Below are 24,998 nucleotides of genomic sequence, written 5' to 3' on the forward strand. Positions count from 1 at the left end.
CTACTAGCTAATGTGAAAAGAGTCCAAACACACTTGACCTATTAAAATAAGATATCAAAAGTGCATATACTTATATATATATATATAGTATATATACGTATACTACAACCTTGTGGTTCTCGATGCAAACACAACAGTCTTACACACTATTTTTCTTACCATTATTCCTGTATGCTGCTGCAACAAGCAATTTTCATCATGTTTACAATAAATAAACCATTTAACTTTTTTTAACGTAACACAGCCGCAGCACACCTTTGTAATTTACAATTTTTGCTCAATTTCTGTCATTTCCATGACCTTGTACTTTAACAAAACCCTTCTACAGAATTAATCACATCAACTCGCAAATTTCGTCAGTGCAAAAAAACAACCTCGATAATAAAATGTTTTCCTTTAACAGCATGCCTGAGGCTATATCACCCTGAAACCGATGTTCCACTAATTTGACCACACTCAACGCCTCAACAGGATGTGACATTTGTTCAAATGTATAACACAATACCAAGCCGTGTCTACCAACCTTCAGCAACAACCCTGCAGCACATGGCAACGCACATGGATGACAAGGGCCCGACCATCACTGCCTGCAGCTTTAATTATTATTAACTGGTGTTTCTATTATTAATGACATCATTACATCTATAAATATCACTATTATTGCACTCTTGTTATATTAAACAGTCTGACCAAGCTTAATTATGATGAAGACGTTACTATAACTATTCCAGGTCTCTCTCTCCTCTCTCTCCCGCTCTATATTTTTGTAAGGTTTCGACCTACCTATGCAAAGTGCCTTCAGATCATGTTACATTACATTACATTTCATTTTGCTGATCCTTTTTTCCAAAGCAACTTACAATAAGTGCATTCAACCATGAGGGTACAAACCCAGAACAACAAGAATCAAATAATTACAATTTGCTTCAAAAAAGCCAAACTACAAGTGCTACATGTAAGTGCCATATAAGTGCAACTAAACTGAATTCTTTTTTTTTATTTATTAATTTCTTTTAACCAAGGTATAGTCGGAAGAGATCCGTCTTTAGTCTGCGGTGGAAGAAATGTAGACTTTCTGCTGTCCTGATGTCAATTGGGAGCTCGTTCCACCATTTAGGGGCCAGGACAGCAAACAGTCGTCATTTTGTTGCCTGGCTACCTACCGATTAACAGATGCAGAGTGGACCGGATGGGCTGGGGTGTAAGGTTTGACCATGTCCTTGATGTAGACTGCACCCGATCCGTTCGCAGCACGGTACGCAAGTATTAGTGTCTTGAAACGGACGCGGGAAGCCACTGGTAACCAGTGAAGGGAGCGGAGTAGTGTGAGTTAACTTAGGTAGGTTAAAGACCAGTTGAGCTGCTGCATTCTGGATGAGCTGCAGAGATCGCATGGCACTAGCAGGTAGACCTGCCAGATGGGAGTTGCAGTAGTCTAGGCGTGAGATCACAAGAGCCTGGACCAGAACCTTCGCCGTCTTCTGAGTGAGAAGGGGACGTGTTCTCCTGATGTTGTGCAACATGTATCCACACAAGCGGGTTGATGCAGTAATGTTGGCAGTAAGGGAGAGTTGACTGTTGAGTGTCACACCCAGGTTCCTTGGGGTCTGGGTGGGGGCTACCAAGGAGTTGTCAATGGTAATAGTAAGGTCATGGGTGGGAGACCCTTTCCCTGGAAGGAAAAGTAGTTCGGACTTGTCGAGGTTCATTTTCAGGTGGTGTGCGGACATCCACTGAGAGATGTCAGTCAGACATGCAGAGATTTGTGCTGCTACCTGTGTTTCAGATTGGGGAAAAGAGAGAATTAGTTGGGTGTCATCTGCATAGCTGTGGTAGGAAAAGCCATGTGAGTGATTGACAGAGCCGAGAGGGTTGGTGTACAGAGAGAAGAGGAGAGGACCCAGGACGGAACCTTGAGGGACCCCAGTAATGGTTTTTTTTACGTGTGATTTTTAACTCCAGTACTGCAGTGTTGTTTGAATTCCTTTTATTCCTTTATCTTACTTTTATTGCAAATATATTTTATGTAGTTTCTTAAATGGGAGAGCTTTTAACTCTGATGACAGTAGGTGGAGGGTGGGTTTCTTCAGGAGAGGGTTTACCCCTTCTTGATGTCAGCCAATTCCCCCCTCTGTGGATGATACATCCCATGGAAGGGCTTGATCACCTTCCCTCTATTTGCCACCATGTGGCCACACTTATCCATCTGAATGACATGACAAGGACCTGATTTCCTTGCTGTAGATCTTGGATCAGCATATCAATTCACTCCTGGCTTATAGTTGATGTCAGTTGATTGTGCACAGTCAATTCTATGACTCCTTTAGTGTTTTGTGGACTCAAAAGTGTTATCTTTTGCAGTATAGACCAAATATTCTCTACAGGGTTCTTTCAATATTTCTATTTATTTAAAGTATAATATTATTATTATTATTATATATGCACTGAAACTTTTCTATCATTTTTAAGATAAAAATTATAAAATATAATGGTAATTTAGATCTTATCATAGTAGAATTTAAAGTAAATAACTAAATTGTCCAGTGTGTGTAAGAGTGCTCTTCCATGGGCGTAATTTCGTTCTTACATAAGAACAAATCCCAGATGAGAAAACATTGGTGAAAGTCAGAATCTTCATAAAAACTGGGTAAGTGGGTTTTAAGAAGAAATTTCTTCTTAAGAATGGTTGGTGAATGAGGCCCAGTGTTCCCTGTATAAATCACACTCCCCCTGGAAAACTTGCGTACGTGGATCTGCCTCAAAGTTGGCCCTCTACATGCCCTTATTTAACCATAAATGGTCAATGCAAAGCACCTCTTGAATATTTCATTTTCCTGCTGACCAATGAGTTTTCTATGGTGAATCATGGCATCAAGTGATGAAAAGAAGAAGCACAACTTTCTGACACCAACATCGAGGAGCTTGTTTTATTTTTATTTCGGGTTTTTTTCTCAGTGACAGAATGTGAGGGGACTTGTTTTAGTGCCTCTAAGTATTTTAATCATCAAAAACTGCAGGATTATTAAATTATGAGACAGCTGTGATATTCCCAATGTATAAAATGAAATAGAATATTAATTTGAAAATTATGAAAATAGGCTTTAAATAGAAAGGTAAATATTATACACGTATAATCATATCACACACATACCTGTCGGTTAATGAACCCAGAGTAGTGAGTACTGGGGTGGTTTGGTTCCGTCGGGTCGGTCTGTGTAATACTGGACTCAGTACAGCACAAAGATCCAAGATCATCATAGCCGCTAAACACTTGTTTCCTCCTCATCCTTCTATCCGCATACCAGTGCATCCATCACACAGCATTACGCACAAGTGTCACCGCAGTATTTATATTTACAGCAATCGGACCGATTACTTCAAACACAAGTGGTGTCCTAACCTCCACAATGGGACATTATTTGGAAATGGAAGTTTGAAGGTGAACGCAGTTTATTTATTTTTTGTAAGTGTTCTCTGTTGCGCTCTTGCGCACTACAGCACAGACGATTTTACACACACACAATATAAAAAGTACATTCGTACTTGATACAGGCACAGTGTTATAGAAAATATTATTAAAAACTATTAATCACTCTGTTCTGTAACAGTTTTTTGCCGTTTTACCATAGTTTGCTTTAAATTGTTTCATATCTTTTTCAATTGAAGGATCTTATGGATCAGTTATGTCATGTGAGAACAAATAACGTTGGTTTTAATGATGAAGTGGATCAATAATCTGGTTTCAATTCACCTCCTCACGTTTGCATCGCCACTTTCCTGTCTCAAAAGTATTAGTACACATGGGTTAAAGTTTGTGTAAAAGTGAACACATTCTCCTGTCAAGTTTGTTTTTATAGATCCCAACGTTTGCGTGAGAAGTGGCGTATGCACAAAATGGGGTCTGAAAGATGCGTACACAACGGTTATAAATGAGACCCCATGTCACTATTGCCTTCAAACTATCCTGTAGTATCCTCAGTATAACAGTTTTTCAGAAGAATGAGAGATTTGAACAGACTTGGTGGCAAAACCATCAGATAAGACATAAGCCCTATGAGACAAATTTTTGATTTGTGAATATGGTATACTATACAAATAAAATGTGATTGATTGATTGATTGATTGCCAAGTCTCTCAAGCCTAAATGTACACACTTCTTTTTATAAATTGGTTACATTAAATGATCTCACATTTAAATTGACCATTTGCAGTTTAACATGAAATGTTTCAGTTGTGAGAAGCTTTCAAGAGCTTCACATCAAGCAAGAACTGTTTTGGGATGAATATAATTATATTGTGAACTTTGATAAATGTGTTAATTAACTGTGCTTTACCCTTCATGACCAGAAAAAAGGTTAGAAAAGAGACGTGATGAGACATTTGCTTCTTTAATTAGGTTAAACAGAATATAGTGATAACATGACATTTTATTTTCTTGGAAAAAATGGTTATTTATATGCTAGGAAAAGGCCTTGGCTTTATTAGAAATAGAGATGAAATGGTGTGAAAAAATTTGTGTCACAATCTCGTTCAAGAAAAACATAAACATACTTTGTGAGGCCACCATGACATTGACCTTTGACCTTGGGCTACAGAAATTTAATTTCAAATGAATGTTTCTGCCAAATGTTGAAGGATTCCTCTTAAGGATGTTGTGGAGGTATCACATTCACATGCCAAAATATTTGATCACCAAATTCTATTCAGGTCATCCTTGAGTCCGAGTGAATGTTTGTGCCACATGTAATGAAACTCCCTTTGGGCATTCCTGATATACTGCGTTCACAACGTAAGGTCACTAACCTTGTGACCGTCAACCACCAAAATCTAATCAGTTCATCTTTGAGTCCAAGTGAATGTCAGTTTGAGAGTCTGTTGTCATTAACAGTCAAGTTTCTCTGTTTACGGTGTGCGAAGAAAGGGGTGTTGCACACACTGAGGAGGAGATACAGGTCAACAACTGAAATAAATCTGCAGGTCTACTACCTGCTGCTCCTGTGTCTTTGATACTTGCTAACTTTGGTTGATGCTGGACAGTATTAACCAAATTACCTTGGTAATTACAATAAATAATGATTAAAATGGTACTGGACATTTAATTGTGAAACTGATAACCATTTCATCTCTAATTAGAATATGTAAAGCCAATAGTGCACATACATGGAAAGGTTAAACCTGTCATTCCAAAACTGTGGAAGTACAGTTTAACCAATCCAAGAAAAAATGATGTATTTTGTGCAGTACATTTCGATAATAATATGCTTAAAATATGTTTCCACCACATCCAGGCGGCATGTCTTTTACTTGTGGCATCAGTGGAGGAGGGAGCACCAGAATCACTGCAGCAGCAATGGAGGCAACGACTTGGGTCATCTTATGTACCAGGACCCAGACCTGCTAAAGGACAGCACTCAAAGCTGTACAGGCCAGGATGAGATTGCGAACGGACAGAAACATGCCAGTGAGCTTATGGAGGTAGACAGAGTGTCCTTCCCTGACCAGCGTGACAATAAGCGACTGAAGAGGGGTGTCCCGCTGCCTGACCCCCCCACCCTATCCTCTGAGCACAGTTTTGTAGGTGATATCATTGACAGGTGCTCTAACCCTGAGCAGAGACACTTTGCCCTGGCATACAAGAAGTGGTTAGACACTGTAATTGGTCAGCAGCCTTGAGAGAGAAAGAGAGAACAGTTACCCCCATCTTTTCATAACAATGAAGTTGCCTTTAGACAAAGAGTTAGGATCAGCTTACCCAGTGTAGTTTTAACAGTAACTAATGATATTTCAGTTGCAGTGATGACTAAAGAAAGCAGTCACTAGGCAGCGTAGTTACTGTCAAATCCTCCTGACAGTGAGTAGAGAAGATTGGGGTGGGATGTCTTCCCTCAGCAACATCTGTATTCTCTTGAGCTTCTTCTGAGCCATTAGTTCTTCAGAATGGAAATTTGCACACATAAACCTATTGGTTCACCATGTGTCTGTTAGTACATTCTGATGTTATTTTAGGTTTCTTAATCCCTTAGACAAATTTCCATTGTTCATTTATTGTGGTCTTGGCATTCATCCACATGGTACTTCATTTCTGTTCAAATTTTTCTGCCAATACCCTCTATGAAGCTGCCACAGGAGAAGGAACAATGTCTTTGCAGAGGTGAGAGCTTTGCAGAATTTACACTTAATCTTAATCATTACAAATTATCTTTGTTAGACCCAATTGTAAGGAATGCCAAATTAGCCAATAATATTGATAAGGATACAGAAATAATATATATTATATATTTGACCCAATAAATTGTGCCATAATTTAATAAATTTAAACTCAATTATTTTGAATGGCATCTGTTTTATGGAATTCATTCTGATCTCTTAAAAGACTTTTCAAAAGTCTATTTTTGCAAGTGATAAGCTGAAAGCTGAGTGGGTAGCGAGCAGTGGTTACATAAAGTGTGAAAAATGGCATCCTTGAAAAATCCTTAAATTATATTTTTAATGTAGAGTTTTAATAATTTACACTCAAATTTATTCCCATTTGTACTTTTCAAAGTCTATTTTGAATAATACTTATTATTTGAATTGACATATTGCCCGTTTTTTAGTTAAACATGGAATACAATGGATTGAGTCTGGTTCTTAAAGGTCAGTTCACTGGGGGAAAAAATGCACTCATTATCTACTCACCACTATGCTGATGGGGGGGGGGGGGGGGGGGGGTGAAATGTTTGAGTCCACAAAACACTTCTGGAGTTTCAGAGGTAAACTTTGTTGCAGCAGAATCCAATACAGTTGAAGTCAATGGTGACCTACACTCGTAATAAAATAATTAGACTCAGAACAAGGTCATTTACACCGTGTTTTAAGCCTAAATGTCTGCTAATATCTTCCTACGAGGTGCATTAACGGACCCTCGGACAAACCATCGTGTGGCTATGGCTGCTAGCTTAGCCACTTCCTGTGGACTTGTAGGCTTAAAACACGGTGTAAATGACACCGTTTCTAGTTGAATATGAATGCCGGGGCTTGCAGGCACTTGGATGACACCACACGAGCAGCATGGAGGCACGTTATGTTTTTTCTGTTTTATTACGTCTGAAGAAGGACTCAGCATTGACTTCATTTGTATTGGATTTGGCTGCAACAAAGATTACCCCTGAAACTCCAGTGTTTTGTGGACTCAAACACTTCACCCACCCCTCCATCGGCAGAGTGGTTAGTAGATGATGAGTGAATTTACATTTTTCTGAGAACTATCCCTTTATTAAATGTTTTCCTAATGAAACTGGAAGAGTCCTCGTTCACTTCTCACTTCTTCAGATAAATGTGTTGAAATTCATTCAGCCCTCACTTGTTGCAATGGTAGGTTTTACTGTCAGTTTCTGCAGATTTTCATTCTGAAGGCAGGGACATATATTACCCATATTATTTAACCTTAATTTTTATTTTCTTGAGTTGATCCTTGGTTGCTGCTCCTGGTTTCATTTCAGTCCTCTAATTTTGTCCCCAATTCCTGTAGCTATAGGCTAAGTTACAATAGTTTGCAGTGGAAAGCCAAACAGCCAGTCAGGAGCGTAAAGGTTGTTTTCAATGTGAAAAATTAGTCTGCCAACTTGAAGTACTAAAATTACAGGTAGAGAAATGTTAACATCACCTGTTTAGATGGACTGATGTTTCCCTTTTAAGGATAGAGTGCAATGGCTGGTGCAACATGATACTGTTACTTCAAGTTCTTCATCCGTTACAGGTGTGTAGGGTGCAACAGATGACTATTTATTTATAATAATTGGTCATTGTTTTGTGGGCTATTATTGGTAAACAATATCTATTTTTATTATCTTATCTGGTTACATTACACCAGGTTAGTTAAGAGTAAGCCAAGCTGCTTTAGACCAATCAGCCACAACATTATAACCAACATTATAATCACACACCAATATATCATTATGTCTTAGTGTTAATAATTTGTAGCACTCCTTTAAAAGTTGTAACATTCTGTATCTTCACAGTTCATCCCAGAGTTATGTTAAGGAGAAGATGATGGCTCCCTCTACATTAGCTGCTTTCAGACATGCACTGAACCCCCAAGATCCTCTCTAGTTTCTCCGCAGGGGCTGCATCAATGCAAGTTTTTGCAGACTTTCCGTCACTGGCCCCCAAGTATTAATACTGCAGAAAGTCCGGAGAAGCGGGGCAGCTTAAAGCTCACCTGATAGAGCTGCTACCCCATTGAGGCTAGGCCTCACACCTAGCGGCCTGGGTTCGAGTCCGACCCACGGCCCTGTGCTGCATGTCTTTCCCCACTCTCTGTCTGCCGCCCTTCACAGCTTACTCTCTCTTTCCTCTCCAAATAAAATAATAAAAATTTAAGAAAAAAAAAAAAAGTCCGGAGAAGCCCATGTGAAAACACAGCAGGAGATCCTCTGCTGGATTGACCGTGTGGTGATGAAAAAAATAAAACAAATTTCTGCCAATAAAAAAGCAGCACCACACACGTAGAAGACACCGACGAATATGTCAAGAGAGGTTTTGGTGAATAGAGCCGAAGCCGCCGTGCTGTAAACAAAACACGTGATGTCCAAAGCGTAATTATTACGTTACATCCTGCCTCTGCTTGCTGCACCACCCCTTACCTGAATCCCCTGATTCAGGTGAGGATTTGTTGCTGTTGTGAACGCGTTTGACCGGAGAACCTCCCGCTGTGTTTTTCATGTGTGATAGGAAACCGAAAGTCCGGACCCAATTCTCCAGAGTTCCTGCAAAATGGCTGTAGTGTCATCTATACTGGGAATGGAAGAATGGTATTCTTAAATCTGAGTTAACAAGTCTGAATTTACCTGTATTCCAGATATTTGCATTGAAAATACAATTGGCAGCAGTTTTAATTGATCCATCTTTTCATTTTGTTATGGGTTGCTGTTATTACTTAGGTTTAGCCAATTATATCACCACCTGTGAAGAAGGAACTGTAACCATGGTCACATTAGCATATATCTTGAAAATAGGTTTGTTCATCAAGAAATGGTGCACATCATCAACATGTTGGCGTATTTTAACATCATTGCAAACCGAGAACACAAACTTTGAATACTAGTCTATCTATGCAGAAATGTTTTTAATGGTTATACAAGCTTTTAAAATGAACATTAATGTAGCTACTCTTTTTATTCTCTGTTAAACTTCAGCAGATGGTGTTATGGTATAAGGTTATTAATAAATGAACTATGGAAACAGAACAGCCATACAGTCATTATCTAGAGACATTTTCCATCATCACAAGTAAATGAGCGTGGTTATCTTGAGATAAAATAATAAACCCTGGGCTTAAATTGACCCAGACTAAGGCTGGCACCTCTTTGATTGGATCAGGGTTCTCTGTCACTATCGGAATCTATAAATATATTTTGTGTCACATTTAATGTTATCTGTTCTCCTACTTTTTAATTTCCTGATGGAGTTTCTTGTAAATTGCTTGTCCGCCTGTTTTGGATGCATTTTAGGTCCGATGTTAGTCACTTGTTTCCTTTCTGTTTGTGGATTGCTAGAACATGAGTTATATTTACATCCATGAAATGCTAAAAAAAAAAAACTAAGAAACTAAACCCTTTGAAAGTGTCTGTCTGTGCTTAGAACTATTACAGTGCAACAGGTGTCACTGTGTGACATGAGTGATCTCTCTTGGATGATTTAAAATGCATCCAAAGTTGGCAAACAATTTATGGGTACTAAATGTCCTAAATTCTACTCTGGCAAGATCCCACAAATGTATCCCTGGATTATCATTTTGATATCAAACCTTTTTTTCTTGAGAAAACACAATAATATAACTCCTCACCATGGAAAAAAGAGCCCTGTTATCCCAAGATAATGAAATATTCCTCTGTGATGTCCAGGTAATACTTTTTTAAACATTGCAAGTACAGAGATTTTTGGCTTCCATAATAATTCCCAGCAGCTCATTGATTAAATATTTATGCATAGAGTTAGAAAATATCCGGTCTCACTTTAAGTGTTTTGTTATCTGCTTACCAGAAATATAAAGCTCATCTGTAATAAAGAGTATTTTTCATCTACTGTTTTTTCTACATCTTGTGTGTGTGTGTGGCTGAATCACTTAATGTTCTACTGCACTGTCACCTCCTGGACAATTTCTTTTGTTAACTTTTGAAAAGGGGGATATACATCCATGCAACGAACAGAGGCGAGGGTCAAGTAGTCTTCAGTTACCACCACAGTTTGGCCTCAATCGGAATCAGTGAAAACTGTGTGTCAAACTAAAGCCCATAGAGGCTAAAACATGTGATTAAGTGAAACGGTTCATCTCTCATCCAAGAGGCTTCTTTTTTTACAGCCTGACTGTGTAGTTGGTAGAGCTTAAGTGATAGGATGCGCCTGTTTCCCTTATCCTTCCCTTTACTTTTGCGCAGTGTCATTTTGGTAAAGGGTGACTGCGCTAGTCTCAGGCAGCCAGCCTCCACTCCGAAACACACGGTCAAACTAGCCCCCACTCATTCCGCGGTGCGCATTTTCTCCAAACATTACGTTACGGGAAAGCATGTTATAGTGATTTCAAAATAAAAGGTGACCTTCCTGTAAATGGGACGTCAAATTGTTACATGTGAATGCAGGAAGGAAATATTGAGGTAACAAAATAATCAGCTAATTGAAAAAGAAAAATCTGAATTTAAAGAAACAAAACGAGACTCATTAAAAAACTACCTGTTTCTACGGACTAATTTCACTTCATAATGTCAGTTCATCACCTCAGAGTCTCACTCTGACAATATCAGAACAATTTAATGTCGAATTTCAAAGTAAAAGCCTTCCGGAGCACATTTTCACAGTTTTTCCTCTAAATTCAGACTAATGAAGAATTTCAAAGTAAAAGCCCTTGGAAATATCATATTTTTTCCTCTCAATTCAGACTGATATTAAAAATAAACTACCTGTTTCCACAGACTTATTTCACTTCATAATGACAGTTCATCACCTCAGAGTTTTAATCTGACAATATAAGAATAGTCTGATGTAGAATTTCAAAGTAAAAGCCTTTGGAAATATCAAATCTTTCCTCTAAATTCAGAATGATATTAAAAATAAAATACCTGTTTCCACAGACTTATTTCATTTCATTATGACAGTTCATCACCTGAGATTCTCACTCTGACAATATCAGAACAATCTATGGTGGAATTTCAAAGTAAATCCTTTTATTTTTCTAACGTTGTTTGGTGTTTCCCTATGTGAAAACACATCGGCGTGACCAACTATGGAAGCGCCAATGATACCACGTTGATCCTAGACAGACAGGTCGACCTGTGGGAGAGGACCGCCCCCTCATTTTATCACAGTCCGTCTTGAATCATTCTTGCCTTCTTCCCATAAAGAAACAACAGCGAAGCTCCCTTAAGTTTTTATGCTTGCTGCTCAACAGTTCACATACATACCTTCAAGGATTACGGCAACCCATTGGGGTGCTGTTAGCATTGAACTGTGAACACAATTAGCATTATTAAGCTAACGTATCATGGCGAGTGACTCCTAAGCCTTGTGGCGCTCCTAGCTTGGCTAAGTTCAACAATATTGTCTCCCTTACCAGTTACCATGTCTTCAGTCACCAACCCGCCAGTGTGGAACTGAAGGCTAAAAAGGCTGCATCCCGCCTGTGCCTCGTGTAATGCGGTGCATCCATATCAGGCAGGGACCCTCATCGGATGTGCATAGCTTGCATGGGCACTAAACACACTCAGAAATCGCTGGCTAACCCTCAATCATGTTACCACTGTGCTGCTATGCCAGAGAAAATATTGGAAAGGAGACTGAGAGTGACTGTGGCTAACAATAAGGCTTCGTGTCTGTCAGGAGACACCCCTGCGGCCACAACAAGAACCCATTGAGCTACTGCGAGCTGGGCACACATGATGGAAGCAGAGTCCCCGGACACGCTTCCACTTTTTGAGGGTCTCCACGAGTTGGAACCGGGCTGTTCTAATGCAGTGGATGATGCTAACTCAGGTCTGGACAGAATGAGGGAGACCAGCACCCTCAGGAAACAGGAGGGTGAAGTCTTTTTAACATCTGCCTGCGCAGAAAACAGACCCATCTCAAATGGTGGGTATTTGAGGAGTGGTGTGACACACGGCACACAATTCCTTATTAGTGTTCGGTGGTGGATCTGTTGTGCTTCCTGCAGCAACTGGTAGAGAAAAGGAAGGCCTTTTCTACACTCAAAGTGTACCTAGCTGCCATCTCAGCTTGTCATGTGGGTTTTGGAGATAAGCCCGTGGGGGAACATCCCTTTGTTGGCCTCTTCATGAAGGGGACATGCCGCAAAAGCTCCCAGTTTCCAGGTCCCTGGTTCCTTTGTGGGATTTGTCAGTGGTGCTGGTTGTCTTTTCTACATTGAACGCCATTACCTTAACAATTATAGAGAAACCCAACAGTTCCCACAATGAGCAAGCACTCTGGCGGCTGTGGAGAGAAAAAACTCCCTCATTATCTGGAAGAAATCTCTAGCAGAACCAGACTCAATGTGGGCGGCCATCTACCTCGATCGGTTGGGGTGAGCAGGGAAAAATAGGGAGAAGAGGAGAGATGGGTGGAAAAGAGGGGAGAGAAGAGAGAGACCAGGAACACTTGTAGCACAAAAGGAGAAAACTAAAAAGACAGAATGGCCCTTTACTCCTCAACAGGAAAAGGAGCGGCGAGGGAGATGATAATTTGGGCACACCTGTGAGCCAGAGAGAAGAGGGAAAATCAAACAAAGGCAGCATGGAGTGGAAGCATGTGAAGTGAGAGTAACTGTAGGAAGGAGATCACAAAAAAGATAAACTAGTTTCTGGAAAGTTGATCCCAGAACCCGCTGGATTTATTTCACAATCGTCCTGGACCATGAGGCAAAAAAGCTGATCCCTGGAGCACTGAAGTGGATTTAAAAAAACCATCTAACCTGCTCGGATTGGAACGTGATTCCCTCTTTCCTGGATGAACCAAACAAGCTAAGTCTCCCTATTGAAACTCTCCTGGCTTCACCGAATTCCCTTGGCCTCTAGAAACTTCACCCCTCATCTTCCCTCTACCTGGAGATTAAAGGACCGCCATAAAGAACACACATTTCCCTCACTTTACCTTTTCATTGGACCCTAACTCCCCTCTCCAACAACCACACACACACACACACACATATCCCTCTTTACAAATCGAATTATGAACTGAATGGCATATTATATACAAACGGTTTTGTTCCTGAACACTCTCCCCACACACACAATCTCACACTTGATCTGAACTCGACCTATACTCATCATGAACTCTTAATGGAAGCTTCTTTCATATGTTCATTTGATGGACGGTTAATTGTTCTTATTTGGAAATGAATTTGTTTGCCATTGATTACTGGATATTTTGGTCAATATGAGTTCTGTCTGTTTATCAATCATACCTATTTGATTTGATTGTTAACTTGATTGAATAATTCAATTGAATATATATTGATTAACCGAATTGATTGTTTGTGATTTCTTTTTCTTTGATGCCTTTTGTAGTTAGGTAAATAAGCTATTCGGGTTAACTCTCTTACCAGCAGATAATAACATTTTTGACAGGTGAAGAAGCCCTGTCTGGCGCCCAACTCTTTTATTTTTTTCAATTTAGAAAACCTACGCTACACACTTGTGCACCATTAGGTTTCAGCTCTGACTAGTTATAATGAAAACAATAAGAGTGTAAAGATGTTATTAATGATAGCAGCAACAATTAATCAAATAATAATAATAATAATAATTGTTGTCATCCTGCAGCTCTGGATTCAGAGATACCTGCAAAGAGAGAGAGAGAGAGAGACTATAGGAGGGAAAAAACACATAGTTAGTGACATGTAGTAAAATAAATAAATGTGGGGTCAGAGAGACAGAGAGTAGAGGAGAAGTGATCAGTGAATGATGGGAGTTCCCTCAGCAGTATAGACCCATAGCAGCATAACTAAGGGATGGTTCAGGACTCACCTGATCCAGCCCTAACTATAGGCTTTATCAAAAAGGAATGTTTTAAGGAAAGTCTAACCTTAAATGTAGAGATGGTGTCTGCCTCCTGTACCCAGAGTGGGAGCTGTTTCCACAGGAGAGGAGCCTGGTAGCTGAAGGCTCTACCTCCAATTCTGCTCTTACAGATTCTTGGAACCACAAGGGAGCCTGTGTTTTGGGAGCGAAGTGATCTATTGGGACAATATGCTGTTATGAGCTCTTTAATATACGAAGGGGCTTGATTGTTAAGAGCTTAGTATGTGAGGAGCAGGATCTTGAATTCTATTCTGAATTTTACAGGGAGTCAATGCAGAGAAGCTAAGACAGAAGTAATAAGATCTCTCCTTCTAGTTCCTGTCAACTCGTGCTGCAGCCTTTCGGACCAACTGGAGGCTTTTCACAGACTTACTGGGACATCCTGATAATAAAGTATTACAGTAATCCAGTCTCGTGGTAACAAATGCATGGAGTAGTTTCTCAGCATCCTTCTGAGACAGGATGTTCCTAATTTTCCTAATGTTGCGCAAGTGGAAGAACGCTGTCCTAGAGACTTGTTGTATATTACATACATACAGTCATTTGGCAGACGCTTTTATCCAAAGCGACCTACAATTAGTGCATTCAACATCTATGAGGGGCCATTTATGGGTTCAGTATGTTGCCCAAGAACAACATGCAGATTGGGAGGACTGAGGATTGAACTGCCAACCTTCTGGTTGGAGAGAACGGCCACTCTACCCCTCAGCCACCATGTGGGTCAAATGACATGTCCTGGAGGAGCTAGGGGCCAAACTAACACCATCCAAGGTGACTATCTGGTCAGACAGTGTTTCTCTGAGATGTTTAGGGCCAATTACAACAACCTCAGTTTTGTCTGAATTTAGAAGTAAGAAGTTTTGGGTCATCCAGGCCTTAATGTTCTTGAGACATTCCTGAAGTTGAACTAAGTGATTAGATTCATCAGGCTTCATAGATATGTACAGGTGAGTGTCATCTGCGTAACAATGTAAGTGTATGTGGTACTGTAGTAGAAAAATTAACTAAGTATGGTTGACAACTATTTGTATTTAGAAAGTAAGTTTTTGCAGCCTTGTCAAAAGACTTTTATGACCTGAGCTGTTTTATGGTCTGAACTGTTGATGACCTGAAAACTGCCAGACCCTTTTGCCACTTATTTACTCTCCAAAGAACGGAATGTATGTCTGCTTATCTCCTTAGGAAACACATGTAAATCAGTTGTTTGTGTTTAGATTCCTCTCTTTCCTGCGCCTACAGAACCAGTCTTAACTGGATCTGAGAGACAGCCTTAGTCCTCCTATATAAGATGCTTGCATTTGAGTGTCCTGCATCTTCACTCTGAGATCCTTGTGACTCTCTGTGTTGATCCTTTCTGCAGAAAGCCCCTATTAAAATACACGTGGATAACTTTGGTGTTTCCAGCCTCTTGTATTTCCAGATTTCCATCACAATTTGGTGTCAGAAGTGGGATCGCACGACTGGACGCATCTGGACTTGGTGTCTATGGTTGAGTGATCTTCTTGGGAAAAAAGTTTCCAACCTTAACCTCCCCATTGGGACGGGTGAGATGCAGGGACCGAGACCCGAGCCCGGATCGTCTCAGCGCTGCGATCTATCTGGTGAGGATCTGAGATTTCAAGTGTATTTTTATTTATTATTTTTTACCAGCAAACATAGTGTTACGAAGAAGTTGGTCTAAGAGGATTGGATCCTCCAGACGGGTGAAAGACCCCGTAAATTTTTAACCAAGGTTTAGAAGAAACCTGGAAGGTAGACTGACGAGGTACCTTAAAAGAGTTTGTTAAGAGCACAACCACAGGATAGGACATAATACTGAGTTGTATTTGCATTGTTGAAACAAGACTCCAAAAGCGCAGAGAACTATAGAGAAATATAGAGAACAGTAGAGAACTTCTTTAAGGCACTATGATTCATGTTCAGATAAAGGCAGGATATTTGAATGTGTATTAAATGGATAAAAAAAATGAAAAAAGAAAAAAAAAAGAGAGATAGATTGAGATATTACCAGAGACCAAGTAAGTAAAAGGAAATTACTATTGGTAATATTATGTAGGGGGTATTACATTATTTTGAGGATGTTTATATTGCTAAGTTTCCTATTTGCTCCTTACGATAGCGTTTTGGAGATTGATTGAAGACTTAAGGTAACTAATTCTTAATAAAAAAAAAATTCTTTACATGGGTAAATGAACAATTTAAAGATCTGGATAATGGAACTGATCGGAGTAATCCTAATATGAACGTCATGCGAAGGAACTATGGTGACACAGCACTAAGTATGATACAAGTGTGGATGAAAGAATGTGGGTTTCCAACTGGGGGGAGTTTTAGTATAAGACAGGCTAAAACAGCTGAGACTGAAGCTAGAGGAGAAAGAAAAAAGTAAGTCAGGCCAGAAAAGTAAAATCTTACATTTCAGGCAGATAGAAAGGTATGTGGAATGTGGTTAGAAGAATTGCATCAAAGGGACAGAAAACACACACTGGCAGGGACAGATAACACCTCACAAATGTCTCAGTGTCTCAAAATGCAGGTTTCCGACCTCGACTCTTCCCCACCGAGAAGACGACAACCAGAACAACACCAAGCCCCACCAGAAGCAGATGTTCCGCAGGCAGGAGCCCAGGCTCCACAACAACCTTTTCCAGCTAATAACATTCCGGACCCGCAACTCCTCTCTTCTCTCGCACCAGACAAGGGGCAATATGGACTGGGACAGGATCCAGCCCAAATCGCGATGGTTGAAGTGACCTGATGTTGCCAGCCTGTTAAAATGTACAGGCATCAAGTGGGACTCTGGAAGAACTTAATAAAAACACATGCCGTTGATGCGAAGAAGTTAATTAAACATGAAGAAAAGAAGAAGAAAAGAGAGACTGATCTGCATAAAGCCTCAGTGACAATGTTCAGAGGTACATCGTGGACACAAAAGAAGAGGATTTCAAGGAAGGAGGGGAGACGGCATATGGAATGATGATTGGGACATTTGTTTACATTGTGGAGAGAAAGGACATTGGGAAGAAACAACAACAACCTGACAAGGCTGATTGAACCGAGGCGGGGATGGAGGAGAGGGAGGAACCAGCAACTTTGAACAGAGAACGAGACCGTGAGGAACACATCACACATCAAGAGGGTGAATGCACCACACCAACACAAACACTTATCACAGAAGTAAAAGATTCTTTAGAGAAGTAAAGACAAACTACTGATAGGAACACATGTTAAATATCAATGAGATGTATATGCTAATATTCCAACGCACTCACTCACAGTGCTAGGGAAAGAGATTATATTCCTTTTAGATTTAGGAGCAACACATTCAGTCATCAAGAGTGATATGTTTGACAGACATCCTAAGATGAGCGAATGAGTTGTTAGATCTGTAGATTCAGGAAGCACCGTGGTTGAAAAATTCACGACTCCCTTAATATGAGGTGATATTATAATATAATATAATATGAGGCATCACTGAAAAATCCAAGTGTTCATTTTTGCTATCCTCATGTTGTCCAATTAATTTGATGGGAAGTGATGTAATGTGTCTTTTGGATATTTTTATAGTTTCCACCCCATCAGGAGTCATAGTGATCCGAACGGCTGATCTGGATCCACCACAGATTTACACGTGCATTAAGTGTAATGCTGCTTCACTGTTATATGTGTATGAGTGGAAGCTCTGTTCATCTGTTGTCACATCAATCAACACTGATCTAGTGGATAAGGCACATTCAGTCACACTAAGAACAGACACCATGTACAGTGCCTTGCATAAGTATTCACCCCCCTTGGACTTTTTCCCATTATGTACTGTTACTAACTGGAATTCAAATAGACTTAAATAAACTTTTTCCCGTTTGATCAACAAAACATGCATAGTACTTTGGAGGTGCAAAATAAATTTTATTGTGACACAAACAATAATGAGAACAAAAAAGTTGACATCTGTTGGGTGCATAAGTATTCACCCCCCTGTGTCAATACTTGGTAGAACCCCCTTTCGCTGCAATTACAGCTGCAAGTCTTTTGGGGTATGTCTCTACCAGCTTTGCACATCTAGAGATGGAAAGGTTTGTCCATTCTTCTTGGCAAAAAAGATGAAGCTCAGTCAGATTGGATGGAGATCGTTTGTGAACCGCAATCTTCAAGTCTTGCCATAGATTCTCTATTGGATTGAGGTCTGGGCTTTGACTGGGCCATTTTAAGACATTAACCTGCTTTGATCTAAACCATTACTTTGTAGCTCTGGCTGTATGTTTAGGGTCATTTTCCTGCTGGAAGATGAACCTCCGCCCCAGTCTCAAGTCTTTTGCAGACTGCATCAGATTTTCTTCAAGGATTTCCCTGTATTTGGCTCCATCCATCTTTCCCTCTATTCTGACCAGTTTCCCTGTACCTGCTGAAGAGAAGCATCCCCACAGCATGATGCTACCACCACCATATTTCACTGTTGGGATGGTGTGCTCAGGGTGATGGGCAGTGTTGGGTTTTCGCCACACATAGCGTTTTGCATTGAGGCCAAAAAGTTCAATTTTGGTCTCATCTGACCAGAGCACCTTCTTCCACATGTTTGCTGTGTCTCCCACATGGCTTCTGGCAAACTCCAAACGGGATTTTTTATGGATCCCTTTCAACAACGGCTTTCTTCTTGCCACTCTTCCATAAAGGCCAGATTTGTGGAGTAGACGACTAATAGTTGTCCTGTGGACAGATTCTCCCACCTCAGCTGTGGATCTCTGCAACTCCTCCAGAGTAACCATGGGCCTCCTGGTTGCTTCTCTGATTCATTTTCTCCTTGTCCGACTCTTCAGTTTGGGTGGACGGCCTCCTCTTGGTAGGTTTGCGGTTGTGCCATATTCTTTCCATTTTCTTATGATGGATTTTATGGTGCTCAGAGAGATGTTCAAAGCTCTGGATATTTTTTTATAACCTAACCCTGCTTCATATTTCTCCACAACTTTATCCCTGACCTGTTTGGTGAGCTCCTTGGTCTTCATGATGCTGTTTGTTCAGTAATGATCTCCAACAAACTCTGAGTCCGTCACAGAACAGGTGTATTTATACTGAGATTAAATTGCAGACAGGTGGACCCTATTTACTAATTATGTGACTTGCAAATGTGACTTGTGAATGCAATTGGTCGCACCAGATCTTTGTTAGGGGTTTCACAGTAAAGGGGGTGAATACATATGCACTCAACACTTTTCAGATTTTTATTTGTAAATAATTGTGAAATCCATGTAATATTTCCCCCCACTTCCAAATGATGCACTATTTTGTGTTGGTCCATTACATAAACTCACGATGAAATAAATTTTAATCTGTGGTTATACCATGACAAAATGTAGAAAAGTCCAAAGGGGGTGAATACTTATGCAAGGCACTGTATATGCATCCAGAAGATTTACACTGCACTGCACTCAAACACAAAGGGAGAGATGCATGTTTTGAAAAAAGATGGTTTAGAGAAAGTTGTGAAGAAAGTTGTGTGAAAGAGAATTTAACACTAAGTTGCATGTTCTGGAATGAACATAGATGTGCTGTTTCTGTAATTTTACTCAAACCAGAAAATAAGTCACCCTCTCAATTCCTTCACAGATATTCAGAGGCTGTTTCCTTTTTTGACGTTCCTGGTTCACACTCACATGTCTTGCTGTCAAAACACAAAAATGATGAATGGCAAGACTTGGGACCGTGGATAAAAAAATGTGTCAATGCTGACGTTTGGGAAAAGATATCAGATCCTGTGGTTCAGTGTAATCCATTTTTGAAAGTGTTTAAAAAATGATTTATATCTGTTGTTCACACATTCAGGACTGTTTAACTGGTACCAGACACACATATAGATGCCCAATATGCACATGTATATTTACATTATGCAAACAACATTTCAAGGGCTCAAGGTAATCATGAAGTGGGTTTAATTTAAAACATGGAACCTGTGGTTGTCAGACCATGATCTGACAATATCCACTGAAACAGAAAGCCATCGATGGTATTACACCAGTTTTCAACTCTCTATTGAAGGCAGGTGTAATTGTTCTTTGCAAGGATTCACTAGTGCGCACTTCGATTTTTCCGGTGAAGCATATTTTTGATAAATCACAACCTGATGATTTGCGATTCATCTAAGATTTGTAAGTTGTCAACGCCGCAGTACAACAACGCGCTCCGTCTGTTCCAAATCCTTAAACAATTCTTTAGAAAGTTCTGAAGGATAGTAAATTGTTCTCTGTTGTTGATCTGGCAAATGCATTTTTCAGCGTTCGAATTGATAAAGACATTGCATTTGAGTTCAACAGAGAAAGTTATACATTCACATGCCTTCGTCAAGGCTATTGTGAATCACCGACCATTTACAACCAGGCACTAAAGGAAAGCTTAAGATCATTAGAGATAACACCAGGAAGTGCACTTTTACGATATGTTGACAATGTAATGATTTGTGCTCCAACTGAAGAATATTGTGAAAAGGATTCTGTGGCTCATTTAAAACATTTAGCTGCAGAAGGCCGCAAAGCAAGCCTGGAAAAAATTGCAGTTTGTAAATGAACAAGTTTCATTTTTAGGGCATGTGATCACAGCAGAGGGCAAATCCCTCTCCCCTTAGAGAGTAACAGTAATTTAAAATATTCCTAAACTTGTTATAAAGAAACAAGTGATGTCATTCCTGGGAATGTGTTCTTATTTGCAGATAATTTATTCCTAACTATGCTGTCCTCGAGGAGCCCCTCAGCGCAATCGCACACGGGCAAGGCCTACAAGTATATAGTAAAGTCACATGGACTGATGACGCAGAGAAAGCTTTCACTGACTTGAAACTGACCTTACAAACGACCCCGACTTTAGGACTACCCAACCCTGACCGACCTTTCACACAGGCAGTTGACGGCAGTTGATACAGGCCTCCTTACTTGTCTTAGAGCTGTAGCAGCTTCAGATAAGACTGTCATGGCATCCAGGGATTTAGCAGGATACTCCCCACTCACCCTGCTGACCCCAAATGCTGTGTCTATGACATGCTGTTCTGTTGGAAATGCTTAACATCACTGTGAAAAGCTGTAATGTTCTAAACCCAGCTACTCTTCTTCCAACAGAAGGAGATGGTGAACAACATAACTGTGTAGTAACAATAACTGAAGTTTGTTTCCCCAGACCAGATTTACAGGAAACACCTTTGCAGAATCCAGACTTTGAACTGTTTGTGGATGGATCAGCGTCTCGCAATTCAGACACGGGAGCAAATCAAGTTGGTTTCTCTGTGGTAACAGCACATGATACATTGATTGCAAGACCACTCCCTGTTTCTCTGTCTGCACAAGCAGCAGAGCTCACTGATATCATTGAAGCATGCAAATTGGCTAAGGGGAAAGGGGTGAATATCTACATAATATCGACAGTAGATATGCATGTGGTGTAGTACATGATTTTTCACGATTTGGAAACAGAGACAAGCCAATTGTATATCATGCTCTAGTGTCTCAGATGCTTGATGCTGTCCTCCTCCCCAAACAGGTTGCAGTATGTAAATGTGATGCTCACACTTCTAATAATGACCCAGTATCACAAGGAAATGCCAGGGCGGATGCAGCAGCGAAAGCAGCTGCTCGCCAGCCACTATCTGCTTCACACATTCTCTTACAGGTCGACCCCACCACCCCCACGGCTGACCTGCAGGAACTCCAACTTAGAGCAACAGCGGATGAGCGTGCACTTTGGAGGAAAAACGGCTGCACATACACAGATGGGGTGTTAAAGACGCACTCCCTACCCCGGCGACTGGACCACTTCATAACCTGAAGCCCGGCGACTGGGTGGCAGTGAAAGACCTAAGGCGAAAAAGTTGGCGACACAGACGCTGGACAGGACCGTTCCAGATCCTGTTAACAACCCACACGGCAGTGAAGGTCGCTGAAAGGACAACGTGGATTCATGCCAGTCACTGCAAGAGAGTCCCAGAACCAGACCATCCACCTGCTGCACCCACACTGAATATTTAAAACATAGGATCAGTGAAGAGGGGGCAGCGTTGACCAGCACAGCTGTTGGTAAGAGTTGCTTCGGGGAATCACATAATACACATACCGCCGAGAAGACGACGATGGAACGCCGACCTCCGTGGCATCCCTTCAGTCAGCTGGGCCTGAGTGGCAGTAGAGGAACTGTTCTTTTATTGATGACTGTAATATTTGTTTTTCCTATTATTTGGCTCATGTTCTGTAATCTTGATAATAACAAGCTCACCACTAATGTTAAGAAAAGAGAATTGTTTGTAAGAACCCCCTGGGAACCTTGGAGCTGGACTGATGATGACAGTGATCTCCCACTGACTGATAACTCTTGGTACGGATTTCTTCTTTGGACCGTTCAAGCCAATCTCCCAGGCCAGTCTGTTTTGTTGGGTTTCAGGCATCCTGTGCGATATGATGATTTGTTTTCCTTAGAAGCTACAGAGAGTATTTGCTCATATGAACATGCCACACTTCTATTCGCACGTATGGCTTCCCGACACTGCACCTATACACTCACACTTTGGTTGACTACTGTAGCCTCCATGGGCTTTATGGGGAATGCCAGCTGCGTCTCTTTAGTTTGTTCTGCGAGATCCACCTTTTTTAATGATAAGCCAGTAAATGTATCCGCATACCCGATGACACCAATTAGATCTACGGTCACGACATTACAAGATGTGTTATTGCCAAGTTTCTACAGGCCAATCCCTAGGAAATGCTTCTTGTGACATTTATTTGTATGATAAAGTTGTCTCCTCAAATGGAAGGGTAATCAATTACAACAGTAGCTCCGTGCTCACTAATTTTGCATGGCAATGTGGGAAAGGCTCACTATATCCTTATCTGCCTAAATATTGGTCAGGTTGTTGTGCCCTTGTGAATATCTCAATCTCCAATATTATTGTGATGGCCAGAAAATCCTCCAATTCTAGATTTAAACGTGATATGGCACAATTTACCACGATAGAGTCATATCATTGGTGAATTTCCCTTGGCGAGAAGTGGGGAATCGGCCTTTTACCATGGTATGGTGTCACATTTTTAGCTGACCACATAGACAACATGACTTATTCTTTATCCATGTTCGCAAACGAAACAATTAGGGGTTTCAAGTATCTTTCTTCAAATTACAAATCACATCGTCTAACACTCTTGAAGCATGAAATGGCACTTGATTATATTCTGGCCAAAACAGGTGGCCTTTGTGCCACTCTAAATTTTACTAAAGATGCTTGTGTAGCGTTGATCCCTGATAACTCTGACAACCTCACCTCTGTAATCGATTCACTAGAGAAGATTAGAGATGCCTTTAACCCCTCTGACTCTGCAGGGTTTTCATTCAACAGATGGCTGGTTGACAAACTTGGCCCCTGGGGTGCGATGCTAGTTCAACTGTTAATTCCTGTACTACTTACATTTGGCATTATATTATGCTTTTGTTCATGCACCCTTACATGCATGAAGGCCCTTATGTATAGGTGGGTTGGTGATACGGTGACCGGCCACATTGGTGCATATATGCAACTGTCCCGTGATGACCTTGCTAATGAGCCCAGAGATGTGTTTCCCCTCCCTGACTGGTTCCCTCCCCAGAACCCTTTTGATAGTGATGAAGAATGTCATGTTGGATTGGCTGTTTAGTCTGCTCTTATCAGTCCTTACTCCCTTTTAAGACCATACCTGTGTCCACGACAATGGCAATTTGCTTTGCCCTACAGTGATGATGATGATGCATTTTGAAATCCTGGTGAATTGATGTATTTGATGTTTTACTGTAGTTGTGCATTATCTTATGTTGTCATAAATGACAAAAAGGAGGGAAATGTAGTAGAAAAATTAACTAAGTATGGTTGACAAACTATTTGTATTTAGAAAGTAAGTTTTTGCAGCCTTGTCTAAAGACTTTTATGACCTGAGCTGTTTTATGGTCTGAACTGTTGATGACCTGAAAACTGCCAGACCCTTTTGCCACTTATTTACTCTCCAAAGAACGGAATGTATGTCTGCTTATCTCCTTAGGAAACACATGTAAATCAGTTGTTTGTGTTTAGATTCCTCTCTCTCCTGTGCCTACAGAACCAGTCTTAACTGGTTCTGAGAGACAGCCTTAGTCCTCCTATATAAGATGCTTGCATTTGAGTGTCCTGCATCTTCACTCTGAGATCCTTGTGACTCTCTGTGTTGATCCTTTCTGCAGAAAGCCCTTATTAAAATACACGTGGATAACTTTGGTGTTTCCAGCCTCTTGTATTTCCAGATTTCCATCACAGTACTTTCTGATGATGTTGCCTAAAGGGAGCATATATAAGGGTGAATGGTATCGGTCCAAGGACCTTGTGCAACTCCATGACTAACTTGTGTGTGCATGGAGGACTCATTTTTAACATTTCATTAACAAATTGAAATCTGCAAAGCAGGTGAGTGATCTCTGTGGCCAAAAGTTTTGAGAATGACACAAGTATTGGTTTTCACAAAGTTTGCTGATTCAGTGTTTTTAGATCTTTTTGTCAGATGTAACTATGGTATACTGAAATATAGCATTTCATAAGTGTCAAAGGCTTTTATTGACAATTACATTAAGTTTATGCAAAGAGTCAATATTTGCAGTGTTGACCCTTTTTTCAAGACATCTGCAATTCGCCCTGGCATGCTGTCAATTAACTTCTGGGCCACATCCTGACTGATGGCAGCCCATTCTTGCATAATCAATGCTTGGAGTTTGTCAGAATTTGTGGGTTTTTGTTTGTCCACCCACCTCTTGAGGATTGACCACAAGTTCTCAATGGGATTAAGGTCTGGGGAGTTTCCTGGCCATGGACCCAAAATTCCGATGTTTTTTCCCCCGAGCCACTTAACTTTTGCCTTATGGCAAGGTGCTCCATCAGGCTGGAAAAGGCATTGTTCGTCAACAAACTGTTCTTGGATGGTTGGGAGA

General features: G+C 40.6%; 1 protein-coding gene across 3 annotated transcripts in view; it reads left to right on the top strand.

The window, feature by feature from the left end:
• The window catches only part of ptar1 (protein prenyltransferase alpha subunit repeat containing 1), a 72,100-nt gene extending 62,511 nt beyond the window's left edge, over positions 1-9,589 (top strand). The window contains exons 8-9 of one of the 3 annotated variants that reach the window (XR_004614949.1): positions 5,289-6,496; positions 6,545-7,141. Coding sequence is in view for 1 of the 3 variants with exons in the window: in XM_034595801.1 (XP_034451692.1) it covers positions 5,289-5,673 (385 nt within the window). In the remaining 2 variants the exon portion in view is untranslated. Of the gene's footprint in view, positions 1-5,288; positions 7,946-8,080 lie in introns of those variants that run through there. The other 2 variants (XR_004614950.1, XM_034595801.1) reach the window with 2 other exon arrangements.
• Positions 9,590-24,998: the final 15,409 nt, after the last annotated feature.

Source organism: Hippoglossus hippoglossus, chromosome 9, assembly GCF_009819705.1.
Source record: "Hippoglossus hippoglossus isolate fHipHip1 chromosome 9, fHipHip1.pri, whole genome shotgun sequence".
In the NCBI taxonomy this organism is placed as follows: domain Eukaryota; kingdom Metazoa; phylum Chordata; class Actinopteri; order Pleuronectiformes; family Pleuronectidae; genus Hippoglossus; species Hippoglossus hippoglossus.